Source organism: Melanostigma gelatinosum (assembly GCF_949748355.1).
Source record: "Melanostigma gelatinosum genome assembly, chromosome: 16".
Classification (NCBI taxonomy): domain Eukaryota; kingdom Metazoa; phylum Chordata; class Actinopteri; order Perciformes; family Zoarcidae; genus Melanostigma; species Melanostigma gelatinosum.
The window spans coordinates 18027114-18044306 of NC_136649.1; the positions used below are offsets into that span (position 1 = coordinate 18027114).

At 41.3% G+C, this 17193-nt stretch overlaps 4 protein-coding genes across 7 annotated transcripts; 1 reads left to right on the forward strand and 3 right to left on the reverse strand.

The window, feature by feature from the left end:
* Window positions 1–415: 415 nt before the first annotated feature.
* Window positions 416–1952, reverse strand: gpx2 (glutathione peroxidase 2). Its single transcript, XM_079286292.1, has 2 exons — window positions 1505–1952; window positions 416–1070 (listed from the first exon to the last, which is right to left on the reverse strand). The coding sequence occupies exons 1-2, from the start codon at window positions 1724–1726 to the stop codon at window positions 717–719; spliced, it is 576 nt and encodes a 191-aa protein (XP_079142418.1). The 5' UTR covers window positions 1727–1952; the 3' UTR covers window positions 416–716.
* A 180-nt stretch (window positions 1953–2132) lies between these two features.
* LOC306790162 (ras-related protein Rab-15-like) lies at window positions 2133–5984 on the reverse strand. Of its 2 annotated transcripts, XM_079286291.1 has the most exons (8): window positions 5870–5984; window positions 5461–5555; window positions 4785–4845; window positions 4612–4672; window positions 4441–4518; window positions 4230–4319; window positions 3249–3314; window positions 2133–3117 (listed from the first exon to the last, which is right to left on the reverse strand). In XM_079286291.1, the coding sequence occupies exons 2-8, from the start codon at window positions 5546–5548 to the stop codon at window positions 2959–2961; spliced, it is 603 nt and encodes a 200-aa protein (XP_079142417.1). In that variant the 5' UTR covers window positions 5549–5555; window positions 5870–5984; the 3' UTR covers window positions 2133–2958. The 2 variants fall into 2 exon arrangements, with proteins under 2 accessions (XP_079142417.1, XP_079142416.1); XM_079286290.1 differs by lacking the exon at window positions 5870–5984 and having other exon boundaries at window positions 5461–5745.
* A 708-nt stretch (window positions 5985–6692) lies between these two features.
* LOC306790300 (protein max-like) lies at window positions 6693–11049 on the reverse strand. Of its 3 annotated transcripts, none has more exons than XM_079286480.1 (4): window positions 10890–11049; window positions 9021–9128; window positions 8173–8296; window positions 6693–8079 (listed from the first exon to the last, which is right to left on the reverse strand). In XM_079286480.1, exons 1-4 carry the CDS (start codon window positions 10923–10925, stop codon window positions 7895–7897), a joined length of 453 nt encoding a protein of 150 aa, XP_079142606.1. In that variant the 5' UTR covers window positions 10926–11049; the 3' UTR covers window positions 6693–7894. The 3 variants fall into 3 exon arrangements, with proteins under 3 accessions (XP_079142606.1, XP_079142605.1, XP_079142607.1); XM_079286479.1 differs by having other exon boundaries at window positions 8173–8311; XM_079286481.1 differs by having other exon boundaries at window positions 8173–8311; window positions 8988–9128.
* Window positions 11050–12933: 1884 nt separating this feature from the next.
* Window positions 12934–16882, forward strand: LOC306790057 (hepatic sodium/bile acid cotransporter-like; the record flags this gene model as incomplete). Its single annotated transcript, XM_079286156.1, has 6 exons — window positions 12934–12971; window positions 14626–15062; window positions 15181–15385; window positions 15587–15765; window positions 16372–16571; window positions 16743–16882. The coding sequence occupies exons 2-6, from the start codon at window positions 14674–14676 to the stop codon at window positions 16880–16882; spliced, it is 1113 nt and encodes a 370-aa protein (XP_079142282.1). The 5' UTR covers window positions 12934–12971; window positions 14626–14673.
* Window positions 16883–17193: the final 311 nt, after the last annotated feature.

The following is a 17193-nucleotide window of genomic DNA, read 5'->3' on the forward strand; positions in this document are numbered from 1 at the left end:
GCGTTCCTGCTGCTGTGCGGGCTACTGGTGTCAGCAGATACTTGGAAATGTTTAAGAAAGAAGATCTCAACAAATAAAGACCGAATCAGCAGAGGAGAGGGTGCATAATGCAGAGGAATGGCCTGTTGAGCTATTAAATGTGCAATAAAAGCATGCATCATAATTCCACACCCTTCCCACTGCTTGTCAAGCCTCATAACTATGCCTACACAGAGCTGTTTCAGACATGACTACATCTATTTTTGTCAACCTTGCATCAGAGCAATGCATCTTTATATGTGCTGCCTCGCTGGTTATATGGTATGCTTAAAAGAAGATGCATCAGTGAGAGAGAATATTGGTTTTTAGGGTTTTATTCCAGGGCAAACATTTTGTGAGTGTGTGTGAGGTGAATGTTAATTCATAAAAGCGTCACAGGAGTCATTTACTTGTATGGTCAAATCAGTAGCACCATCTGCTGGCCAGGCTCCGATATGACAGGGAGCAGAATGACATGCAAAAGGGAAAAAAAACCTGCTATTCATGTTTCTATATTGTATAATTCATTTTACATCACAGCTATTCCTCCACTACTCTTAAGCACTTATAAGGCCTCAGATAATATTCCCTCAGCTTTTCAGAATATCACCGTCATTTAATAAGGCTTAAAAGTGAGGAGGACAAGCATATCAGCTTTGACTGATTGATGAGAAGTCATTAAGAGGTGGAGGCTATTCTTAGGTTTTGGTTAATCTTAACAGTCTTTGAATGTCAGGCTCAATGTCAATGGTGGGGAACTTTTTGCTGTATCTCTTAAAGGGCTCTCCCTCCGGCCCAACGACAAATTTCTCAAAGTTCCAGGAGACGTCCGTCCTGCTGATGGGACTCCAAACCAGGAACTTGGGGTCGTGCATGAAGGAGGTGGGGTCATCATCGGGATAGGGGAGCTTATCTTTGAGATAGGCAAAGACTGGGTGTGTGCTTGTGCCGTTGACGTCGCACTTCTCAAAGATGGTAAAGCTGGGTTGAAAGCCACCGCCTGGACGCACATGTTGCAGGGAACTCAGGATCTCACCATTGCTGCAGTTTTCCTGAAAAACAGTGTTCATTTTCATATTGTCCCGTTGTTTTGTACTCCCCCAGCAATATGGTAAAGACTTTAAAGGCCATTGTTAAGCTGGTTACAGTTTGCACAGTATGCAGTCATGCTGTTCTTTTGAAATACTTGAATGAATCACTCTCATTGGGTAAGGCACACCCAATGACGATTCACAAAATAGTAGATTCAAATTGACTTTAAAAACGTCTGATGAAATTCAGGTGACTCATTTTGACAAATGTATTTCATATCCAGAGAAAGCACCACAATGGGTGAAGTTTTGTATCGATAAGTGAACTAAAACAGTATATTTGACGTGAATAAAAAAAACATCTGTATATAAAGTCATGTCATGAGATTTCTGGCCTTCCAGTGCATCTAGACCAGATACTGTAAGGTCAACCCGAACCATGCTGCTCAACTGACCTGATATCCAAACTGGTTACAGGGAAACCCCAGCACCACGAGGCGATGGGGGTACTTGCTCTGAAGCTGGTTGAGCTCGCTGAAGTCCCGGGCGGTGGTGCCTCAGAGAGAGGCCACATTCTCGATCAGGACTACCCGTCCCCGAAACACGTTGAAATCCACCGAGTCTCCCTCCAGCGTGGTGGCTCTCAAGTCGTAGAAGGTCTTGGCGATGAACGTCATCTCGACTCCTGTGCTTTCCTCACTGGAAGCAGACGGGATCTCAACCTGTGACTGTATCCAACTGCTTGGTCACCTGAGTCACTTGCTGCCTTTCATGGGTGTCAAATGACTCTGAAAGAAACTGATCCACACCTCACTTCAGATGAGCTTTGAAAGGAGTTTACATTTTAGAATATCCTTCAACCTAAATGTGTTGGTAATCATTGGAATTATTTTACGTGAGTAAGTGTTGCCCTGGGTGTGTATTTGACACGCTCATTGGAAAGAGAAAATGGGGAAATGGCACATATTATGGCATGCATTTGGGTTTGCTATCTCTATGACACGTTTCAGATTTCTCAGTCCTTAAAAATTGAACGAGTCTTCTTCCACAGCAGCTGATGAAAAATAAATGAACCTGTCTGAACTCTCCGTGGACCCAACTTCACTCTCAATCCAAAATGTAGTGACTCAGCAAGGCTCAGACACCCGTTTTAAATATGGCAATTTAAATTTATTAACTTAAAACATTGCTTGATTTTTTTTTTTGAAACATCCTTACATTAAAATGACAAGCTGTGGCACCTCAGCAAACCCTGAAAAGATGATTATAAGCAGTCGTAACGCTGCTTAAATGTGTAACATACAATAGGCAATGCGAGTCACATTCGTAACACAAACTTACACGTACACATATACATTCAGGATGGGAAACAAACATGCACGGCATTGAGAAAGGTCACTGAACATGGCACAACACTGTCTCCCTTGAGGAAAATAAGCCCATTGTGTAAAACAATCCACCACTGCTTGGTTAGAGTTTCGAGGTATACATAATTCAACTCTGTCCTCTGGCTACCTTGTTGTAGCATTTTTATATATATGCAACTTAAACTTGTTTTTTTGGAGATGGATCCACATGTTACCAATAGATTTGTAGATGCATAGTGCATTTCAGCAGGGGACAATCAAGAGAGGATGTGCACTGATAGTTTTGCTAGAGCAAACACACTGAAGACATACTCTTCACTGGCTTCAGAGTTCAGTGATCGGGCCGTAGAAACGGCCCTCTGCCGGTCGCTGCTGCTAACTGCATTTACCATGTCACCTACCGGTACTTACAAAAAGTGAAACCAATTGAGCACCCTTCTGGGCAACGGATCACAGTATCTATGAGGAAGGCGGAGGAGTCAAGTCACAGTGGGGAACATTATGTCTAAAGTATGAGCCATAGTACTGCGATTGCCCCTCTTCTAACAGGCGCAGGTCTTCTGAGTGCTTTTGTCTACAGTGCCGTCACTGCCTATCTCTTCTTCTAAAGCCTTCTCCAGATAATCATCCAGAGATCCCAACAAGTCATCCACGTCTCTCTTGTGAGCCTGCAGCACCAGTTCTGTCACGCGAGTGAAGGCCTGAAGGAAGTAGGAAGCGAAAAACAAAACACACGACAATAAATAACAGTGTAGCAGGGAGTTCTCCGCAGTATGTGTGCACATCTCTAATGTGGCAGACAGCTTCTTTGCTGATGCACCCTGTAGCCTACCTCAGTGACGTTACTGCTGGTGGAAGCACTGGTCTCAAAGAACTCCATCCCATAGGTTTCTGCTAGCTGCAATATCCAGGTGGATGTGGTGAGAAAGAAGCACAACAAAAGGTCTTTCATAGCTTTAGTCTAGGCTTTGTCAAGCATAAAATAAAAACAGCATTTAAGAGACTGGATGTTAGTAGTTATCAACTGGCCTATCAATTTGTTTTTTAAGAAACAGTCACACAGATTAGCTGATGTGCTGGGTCCACTTTGGAAAAAGAAAGTGATCATGAAAGCTACATTAATACATTAATACATGGGACGGTGTAGTATTTTATCATGAGCTGATTATGGTGAAATTCCATCATCGGGATAAACGTGAACATAGTCACGAGCAACTAAGAAAGGCTGTGTAGCTCGCTATCATGTACAGAAGTAGAAAATAGACCACGATTAAAATAAATACAGGAATTATGATGTTAATAGAACACAATGTTTTATTTATTGATCCTATATTTGTGCAGGGGGACCTTATGATTACCTTATTCAAAATTGACTGGATTTCGCAAATAAATGACTCACTAAAAATGATGTGCGATGCAATAAAAACTTTAGTTTCTTAACTATATGGAAGGTGAAGTGATTTCCATAAGTTTAAATGCCATTTGTTGATGATTATTGGGATAATATTGTGAATTGGAATTGCTTTGACCAGGATCATTTTCATGTTGTACCATGCCTATATACCATAGCTAGTGAAATACTTGCCAAACTAACAAACAAAACTGAGATTTAGCTGTGTATCCTTTAGAAATGTCTGCTTACCATTTTATCCTGGTAATCTAATGTCACTGAATGTACAGCGGAAAATTGGAAACAACAAAACTACTGAGTACTGGACACCCTACAAAATACATGGTCACTTATTATGTAAGTTACATGTCAAAAAGACCATAAAAACCCTAATAAAACCCACAAAATAAGGTTAAAACTAACCTTGCTTCCTTGTTCCTTTGTTACCTGCCTGCAGAGTTCCTCATCAGACTTGTTTCCTACCAAGATCTTCTGCACCTCGTCTGGGGCATACTGCAATACAACAACAACAAGGAAAGACAGATCGCGGAGAGATAAGCAACCTCACAATCTTGTAGCTCACAGTAAGCTAGCAGGTGTGCAGCAAGTATCATGAAAGTGTTTATTGCCTTACATCGTCCACATCACTGGCCCACTTCACGAGGTGCTGAAAGGACGACTCGCTTGTGATGTCGTATACAAAGACGATACCCTGGGCAGGAATCCACGAGGAAGAGTTAGAGAAGGAATGCTAACACTAACCCGAACCCATGAAGGTAACTTGTTCGTAGGGGGGGATGATCACCTGTGCACGCCTGTAGTACTGTTTGGTGATGGTCTGATAGCGTTCCTGACCTGCCGTGTCCCTGCACACAAAACACACACACACACACACACACACACACACATCCGCAGAAGAAGATTACACAACATGCGAGCCAGCATACTGTACATGAAATACAATGAGACATTACTTACCATAACTGTACTCGCACCTTGATTCCATCTAGTTCTAGTGTTCTCATTTTAAAATCAACTCCTACAAAATAAAAAAGGGGGAAAATGACATTTCATTCCACAGAAAAGCAGAGTCAACAACACATAACAGAAGCAGGTTGCGACGCAACCGCAAACACCTTCACACGGTTAAACTGGAGTCACTTAAGCAACTGTGACAAACTGGTGAAAAGTCCTGCTTTGCGGTATTTTACGTGGGCTGTTGTGTGTTTGTGAGCACTTAATGAGGTGCTGTTCAGACACTATTATCCTTAATGAATACATATATATATATATATATACATACATATACATACATATATATATACATATATATACATACATATACATATACATATATACATATACATATATACATATACATACTGTATGTATATGTATATATATATGTATGAAGTCTAAGCACTCAGTTTCGGCGGTTATGGCCTGAGGCACTTTGTACTAATTTAGCTGAGTAGGCCTGCTTATACGATGAACAAAAACTGTCAATTGTTCTGAAAATTCAGTTCAAAAGTCAACATTCATAGTGTAAACAAATATTTCACTGATGATTATCCGGTTCAACCTGCGGCTGCAACACGGAGCCACAGGATGAGTTTTGAAACAGGCGTCAGTGAAAACCTGTTGGAGGGCTTACCGATGGTGGAAATATGTGAAGGATCAAAGTAACTTTCCGTGAACCGGCGCAGCATGCACGTCTTCCCGACCCCCGAGTCTCCGAGCATCAGCAGCCTGAACAAAACGTCGTACTCTTTAGCCATGACCACAAACTAAAACATAAGTCACAGCATGACTCTTCCATGTAGCTTTGAACACACCGCTGCTGTGTGCTGCCTTAAGTGCCCCTCGGAAAACCCTAGTCTGTACTCGGAAATGTCAGATACAAAGTACAAGTTGTTCGAGTTTGTCAGATTATAGGCTAAAGACTGTAGAAACATGAACAATGCTGAGTAGTTTACGTGTATCCAATCCACACAATGTTTTTGTAGCTTCTCATTTACAGTCTTTACGCTCAAAAAAGACCAAATTATTAAATTTTTAATTACGTTCTTATGTGTTCTAAAACATTTCCTACGTCCCAAGAAGGCAGCACACGACCGGCATCCTTGAAGAGGCTGCCACCTGCAGTGGGAGCGTCAGCTGGGGCTCGTCACACATGAGCTGATCCCAAAATCAATATTTAAACATTCGCTACATGCAGAGCTATAGCCAGGTGTTAGATATACTGAGGTCATGAGACAACATAGCCTCAATGTAACACCACCCACCCCAGAACACCAACAAAAACTAGTTTACGTTTCACATTTTTATAAAGCGAAAAATGCTTTAAAATGTACAAAATTCCATTTTCCCTTTCTGTTTATGTTGTTCCTCCACACTGCCATCAAGTAATGTTGCCAGATAAGACTAAATATCGAATCCACGGTCATTGTTGGAATGCTGTTAAGCATTCCAACAATGTAAACTTGTGTTGACATAAAGCACCAAACTCCCTAAAATATGAATAAGGATATAACCTCTGTGTCTTCAATAGCATCCCGAGTACAGGCACCTGTCTCTTATTGTCCAGTTAATATCTGAAACTGAGAAAAACAAAGAAACCTAAATATTCAATTCACAAGTGATTTAGAGACATTTAATATCCTCAATAGTGTTCACTAAATGATCCCTCTTGATTGCTTTCTATTAGCAGTTTCTCAAATTTGATTAAACACATCTGATTATTTCATTAACTGAGATTGTGAATGAGTTCACTCAGCCATTTCCCTCCACAAACACATAAAAAAAAGAAGAAACTTAGAAAGCTTAATGTACAATAGCTCCCATATGGTTGTTATTAAAAACATGTCGAGTCACAAATACATCCCAAAAGGATAAAATAGTTTTATTTATAGTCTCATAATAAAGGTATGCCTTAACTTGCAAGACAACCGTTGGCAGTATGTACAACATACCTGTAATTTCCACAGAATGGAACAAACAAATATTGATTACGTACACACTAGTTTACCTCTGCAAAAAGGAAAGAAAGGAAAGAAAAGAAAGAAAAGATAAACGTTCCCGGCACAGGGAAATATTTCAAGGAAAGGCTTTTCCTTGCAGAACTGACACCATTAAAGAGTACACAGTGTTATATACTACACACGGAAACGAACTTCCATCAACAAAAATAAAGGTCACTGCCCCTCACCTGCATTGTGTAACATTCAGTGTCCAATAGGGGATTTTTTTTTTCCTTCTTCTTATACTCATTTTATCTGATAAAAATAAAAATAGAGGAAAAGAAATAGTTGTACCTGTGGAAAACCCACTAAAACAGCAGGTCAACTTGTTCATCCTCCTGTGCTCTCTGGAAAATCTCAAGCCAAACATAGAGGAGATCAGACATGAGGGTAAGAAATCAATGTTGGTGCATCACTATAAATAGAGGGATTCTTTGATTACACAGACATCTTCAAAGACAAACACTTCAGCCACCTACACTGAATAAGGGGGCAGGGGGGGGGGTTACATTTTACATTACAGACATTTTTTTATTTTTCAAAAGCAACTTCACATTCTTTTCTGGAAAAGTATGAATATTAAAAAGGTCAAATAACCCTAATTACCATTTTGTCGAAGGTCAAAAAGTCTCACAACTCCAACAGATTGCAGAGGTTGTCCAAAACAACCACAAGGAGGAAAAAAAACAACCCATATTTTTGTGTAGCTTTACTGAAGCGTCATACCTTGTCATCTCCTTTTGATTATGAAAGGTTATAATAAAGATATGGGGGGGGGGGGGGGGGAGTCCTTCAAAACTGCTAAGCTGCCTCTTTGGGGGTCTTAAAAGTTGTCGCTGGGGCCACGAACGGAGTGACAGGATGCTTTGCCAGGAGGAAAAAAAAAAGAAGGTAGAAGCGTTCTATACATAATAGCATCTCTCTCACACAGGCCTCCACCTTGTCTCGTGGACTGGCGTTAGAAGGCAGGACTTAGTGCGGACAGGTGAGAGGATTCGGGGGCTGGTGAGAGTCTGAAAAATGAGAGGCAAAAAGAGTCTGTTAGGAGAACTGGAGGTGGAGCCGAGTCTAGCTGGGCTCCACGCGCAGCTTCTTTCTGTTGGGCGGCTCGTCCGGCTCTGATTCGGAGCTGGAGTCGGACCCGCCGTCGAAGGCGGACACCGCGCTGCCTTTGCGGTTTGTGTACAAGCTGCTGTCAGAAGAGTAGTTTGTCTGGAGCTGAGTGTTGCCCTTTGCCTTCTCCAGGGCACGCACTGCAATTCACAGAAACAAACACCAAATATCGCTAATTGTAACTGAAAGGCCGCATCACAAAACAAGAAAAAACATGCAACTCCTCCACTTACCCTGCTGCTCCAACACTGCATTTTGCTTCTTTAAGTCATCGATGTCTTGCTGGTGGGTATGGTTTTTTCGCCTCATGTACTGGATGTACTCAGTGGCTTTGTCTAGAATCTGTGCTCGGGAGGCCTGTTTGACAGAACTCTGTCAGCAAAAATTTCAGAGAGCCATGGGGGAAAAGCTGCAGTGTCTGTTCGTTCAGGAAGAACAACATCAATCGTGCAAAAACAGTTTTGCAAAGGTCACAGTGTCATACATGTATGTTGCAATTAGTTTTTAATCTGGATTATTAAATAAGGGTTGAAAAACACAACAGGACTATTCCGAGGGGTCCGCAACCTTTGTCACATGTGCTAACATTGACACACTGCACAACAGCACTAAAACACTAATTTCCTCCATTTTGATCATCACACACTTGCATATTGAATTACGCCAATTTAATTTGAATGATTCGCTGACTGATAAAATGGACGTATGGATGTCTTTGCTTGGCAAGCCATCGTTTAAATAGAGCCCATGATTTTTGTCATTATTCTAGGCAAGACCTCGAAGACAGCTGTCAACAAATTGCAGAAAGGCAGATAAGAGCCAACGGTTTCACGCTGACTATTTGGCATTGGTTTTGTTTTTCTGCCTCTAAGTTCATGCAGGTCAGATTTATGCCAATAGTTCGCTAGCATCTAGGTAGATGAATGGATGGTCACACTAGACAAGAACATCTAAAAGTGTCTCTTTATGTGGACAAGGTTGCTGCGCCCCGAGATAGACGGCCTTACCTTTTAAAAACGATTCAACATCTCTTCGTTGGAAGAGTTATGGAATGTAGAAAGTGCATATAACTTCCTCTCACCTTCTCCCCTTGTAATGCAGGCACAGAATCTCGTAAACCGTGAAAGCTGTCTTTTATGTGGTCCCTGCGTTTGCGCTCCAGCGCATTGTGATGGGCTCGCTTGTCTGCCTGCAAAGAGACAGGAAAAGTGTATAATTAAACCACATGTCCTATATGTTGAACCGGGGAAGTCACAAGAAGGTTTGTGATTTATAACAAATTAGAAGAGAGCGAAAAATTAGAAGCTGCAATATGCAAATACGTCGTTTAAGTAGTGATCTTATCCTTCACGGGATCCTTATTTGTACATCTTAACTGGAGATGTGCTGGGTGGTTTTAGTTGCTTAAAGGGTTGGAACAGCATGCCCTGACAGTCTAAGCACTTTGTCAAACAACTAGAACCAATAGTTGGCAAAAGAATAATCTAATCTTATGCTCAATAGCTTCCGAAGCTACATAAATGCGTGCATATCCGTTGCAGGCCATCAGGCGAGTTTTCACACCCTTAAGCCTTACATGGCTGCATGAGGCAAATAAACCTGAATCTTGATCTCCTCAGTTATCATACAATTTGCCAGGTCAAATAACGTACAAATGTATGAAAATAGCACAAATATAGTACAGAATAAAATAGCTGTACACGTTTTTTTTTATTGAAATGGACATCATTAATAAGAGCTGTCATTTATAACATGGAAATAATATTTCCATGTTAGGTTTGGCCTATCCTGTAACATTAGAACTGTTTAAAAATGTGGGTTTAGCGGGCCTAACAGTATATGTGTGTTAAGAGGAGCTAAAACTGGACATCCCAGCTTAATCAAACAGGGGGGGTGGAGGGGAATCCATGGCTCTGAGAAATATGTCAGCAGATTTCATATGGATTGTCAGTTAAAACACAGCAGCACATCAATGTGCAATTCAATGCTGCTGGGATTGTAAACCATGGGGAATTCAAATTAACATGTACAGTATGCGTGATCTTGCATTTGACAACTATGTTTTCAAATGATGTGTGAAGTCCTGCAGCAGCACTGGATTCTTGTTGTAGGAGAATATATTTCAAAAAAGTCCAGAAAGCTGCAAGGAAATGGGAGCTGAACTTGGCATGTCCGTGGTCGACAAAACAAGAACACATCCGTCTTGTCCTATTTGCACAGCCGCCGTTTGGGTTTCGTCGCCCGTGTATTCGTGCAATTACGGTGACATTGCTTTACGCGGCCAAGATGGACGTTTAAAGACTCTCGCTGAAGACTTGAACAAAGTTGACGTTACGCTAAATACAATGAGACCGTATTCACAACTATAAAAACATATAAATCCACCTTTTTATATAACATCAGACAACGGCTCTCTGAGCAGAAATCCACTGGGATTTCCAGCAAACCTATTATGAAAACGGTTTCATCAGTGAAAGAAATAAGGGAATTGTCTATTCTATTTGAAAGTAGACATGTTTAGTAAATGATTTGTAATATAATACTGAGCGAGTCGGTCTACGTCTTTCTGGCTGCTCCCAGCACCTGTACCGTAATTACACAAATGGCTGTGCAAAATAAATCAAAACGATGGTTGGTTTAACTGGGTTGCGCAAATGACGGCTCACTTGACCCCACTTGACATCAGTAAAACGGGGCAACGTCTTCACCACAATTAAGTGCTCGACATTCATTAACAGGCCAGCCAGCCAATTAACACTTCAAAAACATAATTTTTTCCAAATAGCTCACTCTCGAAGTGTCTCAAAAAACAGTTTCAGCCAAGAAACCCCGATAGCTAGCTAGCTAACTAACTCAATCACATAGCTACGGTTGGCAGGAATGTTAAAGTTGCTGTTCGGCTAACAATTTGGCTAAGCTAGCTACTTCTAGAGGAAACTAAACCACATACATCGCTGTCGACGTCGATGTCGTCGTTTTCGCTCATTCTTCGGTAAACAGGTTACGAGAAAAGAAAACAAGCAGCTGTCAAAACAAAGTGCAGTGACAACTGGAGGCAAATAATAAAATCTAGCACGGAGCTTTGCTACAGCAGAAACATGACGATCAACGGTTTCTCTACACGTGATTCGCCTACACATGGACGGGAAAACATAAACAGCGCAGGCGCAACAAATCAAGGCATTGTGGGTAATGAAGTCATTATCCAACACGCACGCCGGCTTTTCGAAGGTGATGCTTCTGGAATGTGAACTGCATTTCCCACAATCCCACGCATTTGGACGCGCCCACCACAATATACCGTTATAGCCTACAAGTTGCAAACACGGCAGTCTTAGCACGTTTAGCCTCACATGGATCATAATGGTCTTTCCTTTCTGGTACAGTTATAAATAAATATAGTAGAAACAGCATTTCATTATAGTGCTTTAAATAAATCAGTGGTGCCTTGAACAACATATTTGATGGAGCGTATTCTCTCTAAATATAGCCTGACTGTCATGAACGCAGGACTCTGCGGTAATAAGGACACACGTGCATTGTGCTAAAGTCTGCTGTTCCAGCGGTCATTGTCAGCGGTGTATGCTACAATAACTAGGATCTCCTCCCAGCATATGATTATGAGGCCAGATGGAGGCCGAGCTGACTATTGCTGTCCTCCCCCACTCACCATTCATGACTGCACACTTGCCTCCATAAGACCTTTAAATAGCTTCTGCAGCAAGCCATCACTGATACACTACTGCAGCACTATAGAAGCGCTTTATTATCAGGAATTTGTTTCATATGAATCAGACAAAAGCTATTCACGGGCTGTTTTACATCCTTAAAAACAACTTAAACAACACTATAGCATTTACTTTTCCATTTAATATTTAGACAACAGAGGGTGTCTCTACATTAACATATCTACATTGTCACTTTTAGATGTGGATATTCATTAAATGGTAATTACAATTGCATATCATGTAATTATTGTAATTGTGCTTTGATTTTCCTCAGTTGCACCTGTGTTTTGTTGTATAAGATTGTTTATCCAAGACTTTTATGCATGTGGGAGAACCAAATCACATAACCCTCCTGTTATGTTCATTTCTCAGGTACAGCAATAATGTTCCCGGGTCAATGTAACCCGGTGCTTGTTTAATCATCCAAAAGTTGTCAGAAACCAAAAAATCCTAATAAATATAGTTTGTCACCAACACCATTACGAACAATTCAATCAGTATTGAGTGGAATGGAGTTATTCACCCCTCCATATATCATAGTTCAATTAGGATAACTCACTTGTTGTCATGAAAAATACATGTTCCGCAACATAAGAGGAGGGTTGTCCCTGCGAGATTCCATTGAATGTCAGCATGTGAGGTGCTTTGAGGTTTTGGCACCCTTAACTTTGACCTAATCTCTACCATGCTTCAGATATCTAGGCAACAACATTTGAGCCTTTGTGTAACATAGCAGCATCAGCTCTGTGAGTTGTAAATAAAAAGTCTTGTTGAACAAAGCACCCAAGTCTCACAAAAAAAAGAGGGCCCCCTTTGAAAAGACTGAAAACTCAGCCAGCCAAACGGAATCCTCTGCCTGGTTGCGTAATATTAATTGTCTGTTGACACATGCAAGTGAGGCCAAATGAATAAATTGCCTCTTCAGAGATACAAATGCTTTCAACATTTTTGAGCCCATCGATGCCAAACTTTCCCACGGTGCCCTGAAACCGAGGAACTAAGGGAACAACTCAGTATGGATCGGAGATGACTTTCAGCAACCGGCTGAAAAGCAGGATTTACTAGAATTCTGTTTAACATGTATAAATAACAGTAGCTGTGGAAGGAGTTGAGCGTGGTTTGAATGGTTTACTACTGGAGTTGATTGCTATGTTTACACCTACCATGGTGTCACCAGCCCATGTGACGGAGAGGGGAGGGCAGGAGGTCCAAAAGGAGTTAGGCGCAAGAATGTGAGGAGAAATGGAAACAAGAGTGTTAGTGAGCACAGCAAAGTTGCAGAAACTGGCCTGAACTTAATTAAGGTAAGAAAGTGCTTTTATTTCTCAATTTATCTTTTCTTTTTAAAGGGTCAGACTGCCGCTATTTTATTCTCATATTTTCGGCAGAAATTTCGACGCAAAGTCAAAAAGAAGAAGAAAATGATAAAGTATTGTGTCTATTCTTCATTACATTGAGCACGGCCAGTGCAATCATTCACCTCTTCTGAATTCCAAACCCGTGAAACCACATGATGCAATTGTGGAGTTGTTCTCAACTAAACTACATTTGCAATGTGTTTTGTAATGAAGGAATATGTCATGCAGTGCAACAATATGGCTTTTTTAGTTTAGACATAAAGGTTGCAGTTATGATATTACAATACATTATATAAATAATGTTAGAACAAATATAGTAATAGGATAGATAGGAGAAATTATTGGTGTTTTTCTCAAATCCTTTGTGGGTAAAATGTGGCGTTGACAGCTAAATTGTAAACGACTGCACAGAGGACAATGGCCGAGTGGTTGCACAACACTCTTTAGTGGTACTGGAGGATTATATAATGTCGAATTACGCCACCTACACGCAATCAGTTGTAACGGTGCTTTTTTGGAGCAGCTTAATTGGGTTTTGAGGTTGGTAGTCGATGGGGATGTCACCTGAAGGGGTCAACTGCTGCCTCTGTCACTTTTTTTGCCGATCAATGGGAGAGGTCGGACTGTGACAGGTCTGAAAACGGCTGGCATCGTGTCTGGCTAGGTTTCACATCAATGCTATTGTGCATTCTTGTTAGAATAGTTCTACTTATCAATCAACGTTGATCAATGTACCGGATTTGTTTGTCTGAAATTGAAAAGGTTCTATCTGTAGAGCAATAAAACAGACTGGTCTCTAATAGTGTGGAGTAAAGCTTGTATTGGATCTGAAACCAATTCAATTATTTAATGCAGGTTATTCAGTAATATCATGAGAAACTAAGACAGGGTTGGAGAATGAGTTGCAACTCTAGATTAATGATTATTAAAATCCAACACAAGTTATTGTTATGCAAGAACAACACGTTAACAACACAAATTAAATGTTTATTTATTAAAATAAGCATGGGCACTGTTTATTTTGAGTCAATCTTGAGGCAATTTCTTTTTATTAAAAATAATTTGTATTTGTCTTGCGGCTAAGTACCACAAACAGGCTGCGGATATTTGCTAAGACAAATATGGAATAGTTAGAGCTATGTATCAATGCCTACAGGAATAACAGTGACGCTCCATTTCCTCAATCATTTACTTATGGAACACACAAAAGGCAAACATCTGAAACAATAATTGCCTGCAGCAACTGCTGTTTTCTACTTCTATATTGTATTATATATGTTTTACTTCTATATTTTATTAGACTTTTTATAGGAAACACTGATGAGGATTGTAGAGAATTATCAAAAAGCTCCTCATTCGGACATTTGCAAGCTGCAAAATGTGAATCAGCAGGTTTGTGGGTGAGTTATATGAAAACGATATGAGACGCATTGCATAAAAAAACCTAAAAATAAAATAAAGTACTCAAACCTCCTAACCAAACAGTGAAATAAAATGTAATGTGCATTTATATATGTGTGTAAAAGTCTAATGACGATAATCTCAAACTGTAATTGCTTTGCTGTTAATGTATTTGTATCATATTTGCTTTGTGGGACAGGTGAAAGCCGCAGCGCAGCAAACACACAGCGTTGGGAAGAGCACCACAATGAACGTGACAGGTGTCTACATGGGAACAGCTAACATCTCCACACAGGGAAATGTCTCTGGTAATGGCAGCATGGGTGTCCTGAGCATCCCCCCATCCCTAAACAAAGCCCTTAATATCTTCACCATCATCATCCTCTTCATCACCATGATTTCCCTTGGCTGTACGATGGAGATTTCCAAAATCAAGACCCATCTCCTCAAGCCTAAAGGAGTAGCCATTGCACTGGTGGCCCAGTTCGGCATCATGCCCCTGACTGCTTTCTCTCTAGCCAAAATGCTACAGATGGATCCCATCAAGGCTGTGACTGTGCTCATCTGTGGCTGCTGCCCAGGGGGATGCTTATCAAACATTTTCTCCCTGGCCATGAAGGGTGACATGAACCTCAGGTAAACCCCCCCCCCCCTGTTGATGTATTGATTCCTGACAGAAATGTTCCATTTGAGACGTGTACATTTCCGGCAGGTCGGTCTACTAATGTCTCTCCTCTCTCTGACACCCTCCCAGCATCGTGATGACCACTTGCTCCAGTATCGCGGCACTGATGTTGATGCCTTTGCTGCTCTATATCTACTCCCAAGGCTTCACCGGTCTAAAGAATGCTGTGCCATACGTCGGCATCATCTCCGCTCTCACGTTCACCTTGGTGCCTTGTGCCATTGGCATCGGCATTAATCACTACAAACCAAACTACTCGCCAGTCATCAAAAAAGTGAGACTCCTGAAATGTGCCTCACACAAATGTAATCTGTTGTAGACAGCAGGCATTTTGACTTGTGACACCTCCACATGCTATTTGCCAAATTTTGAAGTAGGGAAAAAGAGAGAAGTTTCATGCTTTAATGCTGAGATTCAAGGACCATTAGAGGAGAAAAATGAACGCTTGTAACATATGTTTTCACTTCCTCGACAGGTTGGCCTCAGCATCCTGATAATCTCCGGCATCATAGTGTTCAGCCTGGCTGCTTTGGTCGTCAAAGACATTATATGGATGGTCCTCACACCCGATGTTCTGGTCGTGGCTGCACTGATGCCACTGATTGGCTTTATGCTGGGATACATCATGTCTTTCATATGCAGACTCAGTCCACAGTAAGTGTATACACGCTAGATGTACCTTTCTTTGAGTTGCTTTCTCAATTTTGTTAAATTTAAGGATTTGTTTTGGCGACCTGAAGAGGTGAACATATCAAGTAGGCTATTTCATCCTATAGAGGACTGACCCCCAGGGTTATCGTTTTGTAAAATGGAATATTTTGTTTAATGTTCGCTTTAGTCTCGTGTGGTCCATCAGTTTAATCATGGGACCTCCTAGAGGACTGACCCCCAGGTTGGGGACGAGTAGTGTTTTAATAGTACTGAGTGAGTCCTGATACTGAAATTAAGAACATTGGGAAAAGAAGTTTGTCTTTGGAGTATTTATTCTCTGCGCAGAGACGGTTCAATCATCATACAGAGTGCAACGCAGTCTGAGGGAGGACGAACACAGGGTGCAGGGTGTGTACAACTTATAAAGGAGCAGTGCACAAGGGGGGGGGGGGGGTAGGATGAGTCCTCACTACAACATCTGGACAGCAGTTTGACCATTCTGTGGTTAACTATTGGAACGGTCAACTATCTGCACTCTTATCTAAACTGAGCAGAAATACCATATTTGGTGCATTATCAAAAATGATGACAAATCACTCCTCTCTTTAGATGTAGCAGAACAATCGCCATGGAAACGGGTTGTCAAAACATCCAGCTGTGCGTTACCATCCTAAAAGTGGCCTTTCCCCCTCAAGTCATCGGACCCATGTTTCTCTTCCCTCTGTTATACTACATATTCCAGTGTACCGAGGCCCTCATCCTGACCCTGTGCTTCAGATGTCACCAAGCAGTCAAGCCACCGGCTGAGGGTAAATGTCACAGCTGCCTGTGTGTTGTTGCAGAGCGAGGCTGGGAGGAGGGCCGGAGGGGTCAGATGAGCACATGAGCTCTATTCTCCACACAAATTGTAGGCGGAGAGCAAAGAAAGCAGAAGTCTAACATCTCCCTTCTCTTACACATACGGTGTTGACATGCAACAGGAGGTGGTGAAACAGCCATGACAGATGACAGTTCACAGATGACAACCCAGCCAGTGCTGGAGAGGGAAACCGAGATGAGCTGCGATTCACTGCCCTCACTGTCTCCACATCGTCTGCACGGTCTCCACTTCGGCCTGTGATGCTGAAAGAAAGACTGTGGAAGCATGTGCAACAACTAATACTTTTATAGTTTACTTAATCAACTCTATGCAATGTTAACTACGGGTAGTGCCTGCATTTTGTATTTATATTTTGAAAATCTGCTGTTTTCCTGAAATCTGCTAATTGTATGACTTTATAAAACCTATTGACGTGCTATTTGCTCTTTTTAGACTGTGTGCAAAAATCAGACCAAAGAGAAATCTCACATCTTCCAAAGATGTGAAAAGCTTAATAAAGAAGGAAACAGCCAATTTGGACATCTTAAATAATATTTAATCAAAATGGGCAT